Source organism: Salvelinus sp. IW2-2015, linkage group LG25, assembly GCF_002910315.2.
Source record: "Salvelinus sp. IW2-2015 linkage group LG25, ASM291031v2, whole genome shotgun sequence".
In the NCBI taxonomy this organism is placed as follows: domain Eukaryota; kingdom Metazoa; phylum Chordata; class Actinopteri; order Salmoniformes; family Salmonidae; genus Salvelinus; species Salvelinus sp. IW2-2015.
In genome coordinates this window covers 15,969,130-15,983,079 of record NC_036865.1, presented here as the reverse complement: position 1 = coordinate 15,983,079, position 13,950 = coordinate 15,969,130, and the positions used below count along the sequence as shown (strand labels likewise).

The following is a 13,950-nucleotide window of genomic DNA, read 5'->3' as shown; positions in this document are numbered from 1 at the left end:
CTGGTTGATGAGTGCAGTATGTTCTCTGTACATGTCGGCATGCTCACCTGGTAAGAAGGGAATTATTCTCTTTTTGGGGTCATTCTGCCCTCCCTCCACTGGGAACTTGTCCAGGATCTGCATCTGGAATTAAAGCGAAATAAAGGACATCTTAACTTTTGTCATATTAAACAAATGGATAACAGTTTTCAATTAATCCAGTCCTAAGTGCTATGTAGTTTTTTATGGTCAATATTATTTCAAACKTAAATCAATTACTCGTGGCAATAAAGTATATTTGATAGCTATGTGACAAACAAAGCCATTTAGCTACCAGCAATAAATGAGAGGAAGCTCAAAATGGAGGAATCTAGATGAGATCAGGAGGAGAACCACTGGGTCATGGCCTCTTAGCGTCAGTCGACCTCCCAATTAAATGACTACAATGTGGGGTGTAATTACATAGTCTCTGAAGAGCTACTATGTACCAGACACAGGCCCACTTTCATCTGCAGACAGCCTTACATCACTCAACACAGTCATCTGAAAACACACTCACAACAACAACCCCCAGAACTCACAGTGCTGTGTGCATTAGTGTAGGTAGTCTAACCACATGAAGTGTTCTAGACATGTTAAACCTACAGTTGAAGTMGGACGTTTACATACACTTAGGTTGGAGTCATTAAAACTCGTTTTTCAACCACTCCACAAATTTCTTGTTAACAAACTATAGTTTTGGCAAGTCGGTTAGGACATCTACTTCGTGCATAACACAAGGAATTTTTCCAATAATTGTTTACAGACAGAATATTTCACTTATAATTCACTGTATCACAATTCCAGTGTGTCAGAAGTTTACATACACTAAGTTGACTGTGACTTTAAACAGCTTGGAAAATTMMAGAAAATTATGTCATGGCTTTAGAAGCTTCTGATAGGCTAACGGACATAATTTGAGTCAATTGGAGGTGTACCTGTTGATGTATTTCAAGGCCTACCTTCAAACTCAGTGCCTCTTTGGTTGACATCATGGGAAAATCAAAAGAAATCAGCCAAGACCTCAGAAAAAAAATTGTAGACCTCCACAAGTCTGCTTCATCCTTGGGAGGCAATTTCCAAACGGCTGAAGGTACCACGTTCATCTGTACAAACAATAGTACGCAAGTATAAACACCATGGGGCCACGCAGCCGTCATACCGCTCAGGAAGGAGACGCGTTCTATCTCCTAGAGATGAATGTACTTTGGTGCGAAAAGTGCAAATCAATCCCAGAACAACAGCAAAGGACCTTGTGAAGTAAAAAAAAAAAGTATCTATATCCCACAGTAAAAACGAGTCCTAATATCGACGCTCAGCAAGGAAGAAGCCACTGCTCCAAAACCGCCATAAAAAAGCCAGACTACGGTTTGCAACTGCACATGGGGACAAAGATCGTACTTTTTGGAGAAATGTCCTCTGGGTCTGATGAAACAAAAAATATAAATGTTTAGCATAATGACCATTGTTATATTTGGAGGGAAAGGGGGAGGCTTGCAAGCCGAAGAACACCATCTCAACCGTGAGCACGGGGTGGCAGCATCATGTTGTGGGGGTGCTTTGCTGCAGGAGGACTGGTGCACTTCACAAAATAGATGGCATCATGAGGAGGGACAATTATATGGATATATTGAAGCAACATCTCAAGACATCAGTCAGGAAGTTAAAGCTTGGTCGCAAATGGGTCTTCCAAATGGACAATGACCAAGCATACTTCCAAAAGTTGTGGCAAAATGGCTTAAGGACAACAAAGTCAAGAATTGGAGTGGTCATCACAAAGCCCTGACCTCAATCCTATAAGAAAATTTGTGGGCAGAACTGAAAAAGCATGTGCGAGCAAAGGAGCCTACAAACCTGACTCAGTTACACCAGCTCTGTCAGGAGGAATGGGCCAAAATTCACCCAACTGTACTGTGGGAAGCTTGTGGAAGGCTACCCGAAACGTTTGACCCAAGTTAAACAATTTAAAGCAAATACACTCAATTAGTATTTGGTAGCATCTAAACTTCTGACCGACTGGGTATGTGATGAAAGAAAATAAAAGCTGAAATAAATCACTCTCTCCACCTATTCTGACATTTCACATTCTTAAAATAAAGTGGTGATCCTAACTGACCTAAAACAGGGAATTGTTACTAGGATTAAATGTCAGGAATTGTGAAAAACTGAGTTTAAATGTATTTGGCTAAAGTGTATGTAAACTTCCGACTGTAGTTTCAGAGACAGTTCTCGAACCATGATCATTGTCGCTCTACTGAGTGCATTAAAAATGGAGTAACCCAATAATAAAATCGAGTTAGGGCAACAGATGTGCATGAAGGAGAGGTCATTCTGGATCAAGTGGTCTTTTATGACGAGATCCCATAAAAATGCATTCTGCTGTGAATGCACGCATGCCTGCGAGTTTGCCTATGTGTGTTTGGGTGGTTGTGTGTGTGTGTGGGTGTACATATGTACTTGCATGTGTTCATGAGCGCATGTGTTCATGTAGCGTGTCATGTGCATGAATACACGAGTGCATGCATTTGTGAGTGTGAAAAGGTGTGTTATTTTGCGCCCTTTAAGTGTCAAGTGTATATCTGTTATCATCACACTCACTGAGCTTCGGGTTTCCTGGTCTAATAAATCATTGCAGTGTGCTGTAGTAAATACATGCAGTGGGAGAGTCCTACAGTAACAAGCCTGCTCAGCTCCAGATGTGGTCCTGCTCATCCTTGTTCCAGATGTGCTCTGGAGAGGGACTGATGCTGTGAACAGATGTATCTAGGCCAGGGGACTGGGCCAGGGCCAAAGAGGGCGCAAAAGAACCAGGTGCACAAAGAGTCCCAGGCCAACTTGTCTGGGACGGAATGGTTGTTTGAGAGGGTTTTCCAGCTAAAGTTGGTTTAGTTATTTTCTTGTGGTTTTTCTCTCTCTCTGCTTCTCTGCTGCCGTTAATGAAACTTTACATCTATTTTTGACCTTGGTATTTCCCCCTCACAAACAGAGACCGTAAATGAGGAGTGGTTTCCTTTGAAGGGGAGAGCACTCAATATTGTCCTTTGAGGGTAAAGGGGAAAAGCTAAACATTAAGAGCTGTATTGGTTAACCAAGTTATCTACAGTATATAAATGGGAAGAAACTTTCATTTCTATGGCAAAATGCTACTGGCATAAAAGCAAAGACTTAACTCTACTAAAACCAGATTCAATGTATCGTACAAAACAATGCAAAGAAACAAAATATGGTATAAGCTTACAGAGAGGCAAATCTGTTTTCATGTCATTACTCTACACACACTGCCATTATGATGTCTACAGAGTACTCAACTGTACCTTCACTAAAGCTTGGCTTTTCTCAAAATTGCATTTCTCAAAAGAGATGCAGATAACATGTTACTTTGAGTGTATGGCACAGTCAGATAAACAATAAGCTCCTATTAGTTATCTGACTGTTTATCTGAGATTGTGCCACACACTCATAGTACCATGTTATCTGTATCGCTGGTGGACATGATAGCAGTAGCCTGCTCCCCGCAGGCTAGGAGATTTCTCTCCACACCTCTAACAGATCCCTGGCAAACAGAGAACATTCCCAATCCCAAAGTGATGCTGGGATCCCTCTAAGGCACGACTGGATCTGCTCCAAACTTCCCGAGACAGGTGGGAGACCCATCATTCCCATGGAAACAAAGTAACAGCTTGGAATCACAACTCTCTGTGCGGGCATTTCTCCTGTTATATTTGTGTTACGGCAGCTTTAGTCAGTTGCCCWGTTCAGTTGCCCAGTACAGTTCAGTTTAATATGTTAAAAGTGCTGTGTCAGCCAAGTCTACCCTAGGGGCGGATTAAAATGCAGGTGCTAGGATCTACTGCCTTGGGTTCGATCCCAGGCTGTGTCATTACCGGCCGTAACCGGGAGTGCCATAGGGCGGCGCACAATTGGCCCAGCGTCAACTGGGTTTGGACGGGGGGGCTTTACTTGGCTCATCACACTCTAGCAACTCCTTGTGGCAGGCCGGGCGCCTGTTTTGGAGGATGCATGACTCGACCTTCGCCTCTCCCGTTGGGATGTTGCAGCGATGAGACAASATCGTAATCAAGAAATTGGGAGAAGGGGGAAAAATTACACAAAAAAATAATAATTCTAACAGCTATCTTTTACATTACTCCCTAACTGAAATTATTGCCAAAAAGTCAGTGACTATGCTTCTCAAGTATATTTCAGATTGCTATACTAAAAAAACTATTCCTGAAGCACAGACATACATAAACAGAACAGGAGGGAGACAAAAAGAGACAGTGAGTATTGTTCAGCTCTCAGACAGAAAGAGGGTGGAAGAATGTTTGAGTGGGAAGACAACTGAATTCCATGTAGTGGTTGTGTTCTAGCATCAACAGTACATTTATTTATTGCATGTAGTTCACAACAGAGAAATTAAAAGACCTCCACACAGTCCTACAATGATTCCGATGGTCACCCTTGCAGTGGCATATCCAGGGGGTGGCCACAGCAGAAATTCTGAGATTTTCTCTGAATATATTGATAGTTTTTACCAAGACGTGCACCGACAGCAAGACTCAATTTCACCGGAGAAAGCATCGGAGCAAGCGAAACAGCGTCCCACTGTCTTAGTATGAGTAGCCCATGTATCTGATGCGGTCTGCCCAAACATAACATGGCATGTCATACTCTTTTTGGCAAGACAGTATCAGATAGATGGGCTACAGATACTAAGACAGAGGTGTGCTGTTTGCCTTGCTCAGATACTTTCTCTGGTGAAATAGATTAACTTCTACTTGGTCACCATCCCGGATCCGGGAGCATCCTCATCAGTAAAAAAGCTGACTAGCATAGCCTAGCATAGCGCCACAAGTAAATACTAGCATATAAATATCATGAAATCACAAGTCCAAGACACCAAATGAAAGATACACATCTTGTGAATCCAGCCATCATTTCCRATTTTTAAAATGTTTTACAGCGAAAACACAATATGTATTTCTATTAGCTAACCACAATAGCAAAAGACTCAACCRCATATTTTCACCATTTTTTTACCGCATAGGTAGCTATCACAAAACCGACCAAATAGAGATATAATTAGTCACTACCCAAGAAACAACTTCATCAGATGACAGTCTTATAACATGTTATACAATAAATCTATGTTTTGTTCGAAAATGTGCATATTTGAGGTATAAATCATAGTTTTACATTGCAGCTACCATAAAAAATATCACCAAAGCAGCCGGAAATAATTACAGAGAGCAACGTGAAATACCTAAATACTCATCATAAAACATTTATGAAAAATACATGGTGTACAGCAAATGAAAGACAAACATCTTGTGAATCCAGACAATATTTCAGATTTTTTAAGTGTTTTACAGCGAAAACACAATATAGCATTATATTAGCTTACCACAATAGCCAACCACACAAACGCATTTATCAGCAGCAAAATGTAGCGTTTGCAAAAACCAGCAAAAGATATTAAATTATTCACTAACCTTGACAAACTTCATCAGATGACAGTCCTATAACATCATGTTACTCAATACATATATGTTTTGTTTGAAAATGTGCATATTTAGAGCTACAAATCCTTGTTTTACAATGTGAATACGTAGCCAAACTGCACAAAATTGTCCAGAGATATTTTGGACAGTCACCTAATCTAATCAAAGAACTCATCATAAACTTTACAAAAAAATACATGTTGTACAGCAAATGAAAGATACACTAGTTCTTAATGCAATCGCCGTGTTAGATTTTTTAAAATAACTTTAGTACGACATACAGCTTACGTTATAGCGAGACAGCGCCTGCAATGAGGGCGGAAAATAGACCTAAGCATTTTCCACAGAAATACGAAATAACATCATAAATGGTTCCTACTTTTGCTGAGCTTCCATCAGAATCTTGTACAAGGAGTCCTTTGTCCAGAATAAATCATTGTTTGGTTTTAGAATGTCCTCTTCGCCTGTTGAATTAGCAACCATAGCTAGCCATGTGGCGCAAACGTGCCCAACTTCACCTCACGCRAAGAAAATAAAATTCCAAAACTCGCAATTAACGTTCAATAAACTCGGTTGAAAAAAACTACTTTATGATGTTTTTATCACATCTATCAAATAAAATCAGAGCCGGAGATATCTACCGTGTATACCGAAAGCTTTTCAGAAGGCAATCTGGGGTTCCTTCTCGCGCCTTCGAAGACAATGAAATTTCCAGTCACGTCATTCCAAAAGCTCTTGTTCGGCCTCAGATCAAGCTAGACACCCCATTCCACCTCCCACTGCCTGTTGACATCTAGTGGAAGGCGTATGAAGTGCATGTATATCCATAGATTTCAATCAAATTAATAGGAAGGCCCTGGAACAGAGCCTCGATTTCAGATTTTTCACTTCCTGTCAGGAAGTTTGCTGCAAAATGAGTTCTGTTTTACTCACAGATATAATTCAAACGGTTTTAGAAACTTGAGAGTGTTTTCTATCCAATAGTAATAATAATATGCATATTGTACGAGCTAGAATAGAGTACGAGGCAGTTTCATTTGGGCACGATTTTTTTACAAAGTGAAAACAGCGCCCCCCTATTGAGAAAAGGTTTTAAGCCTCTTGTGAAATAAAGCAACATTTGGAAACATGGATAGACACGAATGAGAAAATAATTTTATAAAAGTTTATTTTTTATTGCTAACATTTTTGGGGCAGCCTGGCTTCCCTTGGCATCCATGAACTAGCTTTCACCGTCTCACGTCAGAATTAGATGTTCATTCACGTTTCTCAAATGTCAAATGCCAAAGTTCCAAACATCACATTTCAAAGTGTTTAAGGTGAAGTTTAGGTATTAACTCATAACTTTTAAGGTAAGGGTTAAGTTTAGGCATTAATTAAGAAATCTTAAGGTTAGGCTAAATATAAAAGACTACTTTCTAATCGCTGGATTTGAACRTACAACCTTTGGAATCAGAGGCAGATGCTTATGCCCATCTGCCTTCCCCACCCACAATGCCCTAGCAAAATCTAAACCTACTTGAAGGTAAAAGTGCTCACTGTTGCCCCCTATGGACGGTTTCCACGTCATCTCCCGACTTCTTCAGACATGGATGAACGTTGAACACTAACTTGTATCACGGGTGACCTGGCTGTGTAATATATGTCCTTTTCCATTCAAAATGGCGGGTGCACAGTGCACTGTTCGGATGCTGGACTTATTTTGGAGTTGATGAACGTGCGCAGGTAACCTCCTTAACCTACTTTTTGATTTGTTTGACAATCAGATGAAAACCTCATGACTGCTTGTGTTCATGTCACATTAAAAGGTAATACATTTTTACAGTTAAATGACATGTTTTTACTATAAAAACCATAAAAGGAATGTATCCACATAGGAGGTCCCCCCAAAAGTCACAGTATAATTCGCACTCCGGATGGCACTTTCAAGTGAATTTACTGCTGTATGCTAATACCCATATAAAATCCTGACCTTGAATGCAAACACTTTTTGAATACATATTTTTGGGGGGAASAGGAAAATGTACCAAACATACTGTAAGTTGAAGCATTTAATGCGTTGAACCACTATAATTAAATTTAAAAAAAAAATAGATTAAGGATCAAAATGTTATGGCCCCCCCTAAACTGGGTCTGTGCCCCACATTGGCCACCTCATTCAAAATGTCCTGAACATGCCACTGCATCCTTGACCAATTACAGATGATGGCTAGCACACTAAGGGCTGATCAATAACTCAACAGTTTATTAATGCTGCCTTGCATTGCTTCACTCAGGGTTTCATGATTAATACKTTCACACTAAAAATGACATCAAAGCTCTTAGGATTTTGGATAGTAGTTTTAAAAGTGAACAAACTTGTTACGGAGCCTGCTTATGTCAGGAGGAAACCAGGGCAGCAGACAAATTACAGTGCAGACAGAGATGTTGTTCTGATTCTGGTCCAACTCCTGAACCCAAAAATAAAGCGACTAAGGGACCTTTAGAGGATTTTCCATCCAGTGGAGAGTGAAGGGAAACGGGCCAACTTGCACACGCCACTAGTATAATGTCATGACCTCTGTGTTATGTCCTCTGTGGTCCAAGGGTGTGGAGCGGGGAAGTTAATTTCTCTTTGAGGGTAGAAACTCTGTTTGGGATAATTTCTGCTTAGTTCAAAATAAAATGTGTGGGTGAAAACATTTCTCTCAGACATACACACCAGAGATGATGTTGTAGGAACACAAGCTCTGCAACATTTTACACCCAACAAAATTAAAGCCATTATTGAGCTAAATCTCAGGAACTGGTGAGAAATGTGTAGATTACTCATGTGTTTTAACACTCCACAAATTACATACAGTGAAATCAGTTCAATATGAAAGAGTGAACTGGATGGAAAATAATAGTTTCTAGTGATTGCATCCCTGAGGAGCAATCACTAGAGCGCTGATGAGTGTGCTAGAGAGGCTGGCAAAGCAAGGAGTAAGTGTACTTAAACCATCACCCTTCTTCTAGGGGATACTTTATCTAAGAGACAAATTACTAACTAAGCTAGTGAACACTTGCTAACAATACTACACATCTAGCCATCAAGAGCTACTGAATTTCGAAGACAAACAACTATGAGAGGCAATTTCATAAACCCATGAAAATTAATGTCCGGCTTTATGTTACAACTGTGTACACCAACCACCATTTTTATCTCAGATTTCATTCTTTCATACAAAATCATGCATATGATCCCTTGGCGAGCCAGAGAGTGCAAAGCACGTTCCTGTTCCCTGCCAGCTTCGAACTGAAGAGTGTGATTGTGCTGAAAGGACAGAGAACAGAGCTGAGCCTCAGATGAACTGTAGGTGTCTGTTGGCACCAGGCACAAACACTAACACACACAGACAGGCTTTGTGTCTACTTAGCTAAAACAAGAATAGCAGCCACTAGAGGATTTCATAGAACAGAGAGGAATGAAGGAGTGGATCAAACTAACTATTGCTAGAAAATGAATATATTTTGGCAATGAAGTACAGTAAAACRTCATAATCTTAGATGATGTATGTTGAAAAATCAAAAACTATTGGAAATATATGCATCACTAAAACACAGAGAGAAACTGTGTTTGAGTATCTACAATCTAGAGCAAGCGGGAAGGATTCATTACTATATCCAACATGTAGTACAGGAAAAGCCACCCTTATCTTTCACTCTCATCGTGTTTGGTGGTCATTTCACTCCCCAATGGCCATCCCTCCATCCTTCCCCCACCCCTCCTTCCTGATCTTGACTTCCACTTTATTTCCACTCAGCGCATGTTGGGATTAAAGCCTGTCATCTCCTCAGCTGGATCCTATACCTCCAGGCAGGTCACAAATCCCACTGGCCCGGAAGGACTTCCAGGAGACTCAAACACTCAACAAGTGTTCAGTGGAGGCTGCTTGCCACAATGTTTTCATCTACAGACCTATAAAGGACACCGCTGTTTAAAAGCTGGTGTGATATTGTCASTCTCAAATTGGGCTACAATAGAATCAAGTGCTAAACTAAATTGCTTCCACAAAAATACAAAACATTGTTCAGGTGAGGACTTAGAGATGTTGATAAAGATAACTAACCATGTTACTAATGTTATAACTATGAATCAATTTCCTGGATCGACCAATGAGTCTGCCCTTCTTCCTGTACCTGGTCCCACATAATGATAAATTATACATCATATGCTTTCAGTCAGTGCATAACAATACAAGGGCTGAACAACACCATAACTGACTAATGGACCATACTGTGTGACTGAGGGACTAGTAAAAGGCAGTATCCSTACCCATTCTCTGTGTGGGCAGGTGTTGACCTTTGTGCCTTACAGACACTGAAACTGAGCAAGAGCCAGGAGAAGGGGTCTCTGGAAAAGACTAATGTTTACAGAGACAGGGGATATGCTCCATTTCCATCAAACAGAGCAAGGGTCCCTGGAACAGTCAAGGGTCCGACTTCAACAGTCACGAGACCTGCAGTACAGTCTGAACCCACACTGTTCAGAGCTGTGGCCTCCCTACGTTCATGTATCTTCAGTGGGTTTCAATTGGAAAGTCTGGCATCAGCAGCTCAAGAAGGAAGTTTCCCTCGRGGGCATTGGTGTCCCTCCAACCAATAAAGGGGCAACTTCACCCCACATCCAATCTTTTAGTCTGAGGTCATTTTTTCCTCTCACCACTAGTCTGCATGGGTGAATGGGATTTTCCCTACTTCCGCCAGGCACCAGTGGTCTTCAATGGGGCTTTTCAGTTGGGGCTTCCCCTGATTGAAACATCATTTTGTGRGGAACACATAGAGCATTGAGGTTTGACTCCCCACTGAGCACCAGACGTCCATCACTCAAAGTTCATGTTAATGTAATCTCATAGAGAACCTCATAGCAATGTCTTTTGMAACATATTCTAATAGATCATGAGTATTATGGCCCATTCAGAGGGCAGCAGGTCAGTTTGACAGGAAATCCAGGGTTGGGGAAAAGTGAGTGAGGAAATGTATGCATGGAAAGACAAATAGATGTTAAAACATACAGATTGACCGTTTTAAATACACGTTTACATTAGTATAAGTTTAAGATGATTGAGTGCATGATCAAACAGATACTGGAACATGGTTCTATATCATTGTGCTATGGTGATATCTGCCAAAGAAAAATCAACTTTTACCTGGAGATCAAAGAATTTGCTGTATCTCCTATAGATGACATGAGAGGTGGAGTCAGAGTATGTGACATTGATGAGGTACACCTACAGAAGAAAACAAACAAGGAGGATTCATTAACAACAAAGTCACATTAGTCAGACATATACAGTGCCTTCAGAAAGTATTCATACCCGTTGATTTATKCCACATTTTGTTGTGTTAGCCTGAACTCAAAATAGATTACTTTTTTTCACCCATCTAGRCACAATACCCCATAATGACTAAGTCCAAACCTGTTTTAAGAAATGTTAGCAAATTTATTGAAAATGAAATACAGAAATATCTCATTAACATAAGTATTCACACCCGTGAGCGAATATACAGCATGTTAGAATCACCTTTGCAAGTGATTATAGCTGTGTCTTTCTRGGTAGGCCCAAGAGCTTTGCACACCTGGATTGTACAATATTTKCACATTATTCTTTTTAAATTCTTCAAGCTCTGTCAAGTTGGTTGTTGATCATTGCTAAACAGCCATTTTCAAGTCTTGCCATAGATTTTCATGCCGATTTACATCAAAACTGTAACTAGGCCACTCAGGAACATTCAAAATTGTCTTGGTAAGCAAATCCATTGTATATTTGGCCCTTGTGTTTTAGGTTATTGTCCTGCTGAAAAGGTGAATTTGTCTCCCAGTGTCTGTTGGAAAGCAGACTGAGCCACATTTTCCCTTGAGGGTTTTGCCTGTGCTTAGCTCTATTCTGTTTATATTTATCCTAAAAAACTCCCTAGTCCTTGCCGATGGCAATCATACTCATAACATGATGCCGCCCTGACCATGCTTGAAAAAATGAAGAGTGGTACTCAGTGATGTGTTGGGTTGGATTTGCCCCCAAAATAACRCTTCGTATTCAGGACATAAAGTTAATTTCTGCAAATGTTTTGCCGTTTTACTTTAGTGCCTTATTGCAAACAGGTTGCATGTTTTGGAATATTTGTTTTCTGTACAGGCTTCCTACTTTTCGCTCTGTCATTAATGGTTAGTATTGTGGAGTAACTACAATGTTGTTGATCCATTATTAGTTTTCTCCTATCACAACCATTCAACTCTGTAACTGTTTTAAAGTCTCCATTGGCCTCATGGTGAAATCCCTGAGCGATTTCCTTCCACTCCAGCAACTATGTTGGGAAGAGCGCCTGTATCTTTGTAGTGAATGGGTGTATTGACACATCATCCAAAGTGTAATTAATAACTTCACCATACTCAAAGGGATATTCAATGTCTGCTTTTTTATTTGTACCCATCTACCAATAGGTGCACTTCTTTGCGAGGCATTGGAAAACCTCCCTGGTCTTTGTGGTGGAATCTGTGTTTGAAATGTATTGATCGACTAAGGGACCTTACAGATAATTGTGTGTGTGTGTGTGGGTTACAGAGATGAGGTAGTCATGCATAAATCATGTTAAACACTATTATTAGACACAGAGTGAGTCCATGCAACTTATTATGTGACATTTTGGGAACATTTTTACTCCTGAACTTATTTAGGCTTGCCATTACAAATGGATTGAATACTATGACTTCGCTTTACATTTTTTTATTAATTTGTAAACATTTCTAAAAACATATTGCCACTTTGACATTATGGGGTATTGTGTGTAGGCCAGTGACACAAMATCTTAAATTCAGGCTGTAACACAACAAAATGTAGAAAATGTTAAGGGGTGTGAATACATTCTGAAGGCACTGTAATACCACTTAGTTTTGACTGACCCAATGACACATAGAGAATTCCCTTCAGACTAAACTTCAAGAGGTCAGTAGAGGTCAAGCTAACTCATTAGGCCTGTCTGTCTGCACACACCTCATTAGAAGCCTGTGTCGGGTCAAAGAGGTGGTCAACAGGGTTTAACCATTAGCCGTTTCATTTTGGGTTTTACATTTAAACAATTCAAGGAAATGATCAACTATTTACACTTCATTGGCTCCAACTTTGATAGATACTCTAGCTAGTTAGGCTAGAGTTGCATTTTCTAGTATTTTACAATGTTGTTTTGTCAGACTCTAGTCTATAGCCATGGCATAATCCCAGAGGGGGCTGTTGGCTATAACTATATGGCTAGAGTGGGAGCTCTCCCTGKGACTTACTATGTAGGCCACAAACATTTGGGCACACCCTTTCTTCTACTGCAGATGCAGGAACATATGCTAATTGTTCTGCATCTGCATGCGGTTTCTAAGTGTCGCTACACATTACTACAATCAGTAACGACTTAACTGTCCTATTTGAAATCAAGTCTTGATTTTAAGCATAGTTCATTACAGAAATAGTGTGTTGCAGGGTGGAACAAGTTCCTGAACAGTTAATTGAGTGCAGACGACATGGCCAAATGCTTTGGATTAAGTGTTTAGGAAACAACAGTGCCCCTAAAGTGTGGTAAATACAGATCCCTTTGAGAATGTCTTACATACTGRGCATAGAGAGCAAATTTGGAACTGTGCAGTAAATGGTCATGTCAGTTCAGACACCTCATTTGTTCGTATGACACACATTTAGTATATGTATAATGTGTTTTGGGCACTAGAGACTCATTCAACACATCATCAAGAGGGGTCCTCTCAAGCCCAACATWATACTGCTGAATGTACAATACATGTACAAAACAAGCACTTTCTGGTGTTGTTGTTGGACTGATAAAATAAAACTTSCAATAAAATCCAACATGGTATCTGACCATATCCACATCACTCTGCATGCAAGTCAGCATAATATCTGCATGACCAGCAAACTCTCAAGACTTTTTGACAAAGAGGCCAACGGATTCCACAGAATATCTCCATGCTGGCAGGATATTAAGGAAAAACACCTACCATTAAAGCTTGGGATGTGGACTGTGGAGATGTGACTTATTTATAAGTAGTGTTTTTACTTATTCTTACTAGCTAAAAGCACAAAGACATGGGATTTCATCCAATGCAAGTTAAACACAGGCTTGTCAATACTTGTTAATGCCCTATTTCATTTATATGCATTATAGAACATTTTTAAGAATGAACAAAATTTCTTTTTGGACCAAAGGTTATGGAAGGTATCTGAAAGAAACTGTCTTCAATCTCAAAACACTGTTGCAATACTGTAGTTGCCAAAGGCTCTCAGTCCTTGTGCCCAGTGTCCCTCTCTCACCCATGCAAGGAAGTCACACTGTAACCTTGGAGACAAAAGACAAAGGGTTGCCTTTTTCCTCTCTCTAAAACAGGATAAGCATTTTCAGTTGCTTAGCT

The 13,950-nt window shown here is 40.2% G+C and overlaps 1 protein-coding gene across 3 annotated transcripts in view; it reads right to left on the bottom strand.

The window, feature by feature from the left end:
• LOC111951774 (SH3 and PX domain-containing protein 2A) overlaps positions 1-13,950 on the bottom strand; it is a 119,508-nt gene that overhangs the window by 104,543 nt on the left and 1,015 nt on the right. For all 3 annotated transcript variants that reach the window (XM_023969977.2, XM_023969978.2, XM_023969979.2), the window contains exons 2-3: positions 10,691-10,771; positions 48-123 (exon numbers count right to left, since the gene is read on the bottom strand). In XM_023969977.2, coding sequence (XP_023825745.1) covers positions 48-123; positions 10,691-10,771 — 157 coding nt within the window. The remainder of the gene's footprint in view (positions 1-47; positions 124-10,690; positions 10,772-13,950) is intronic.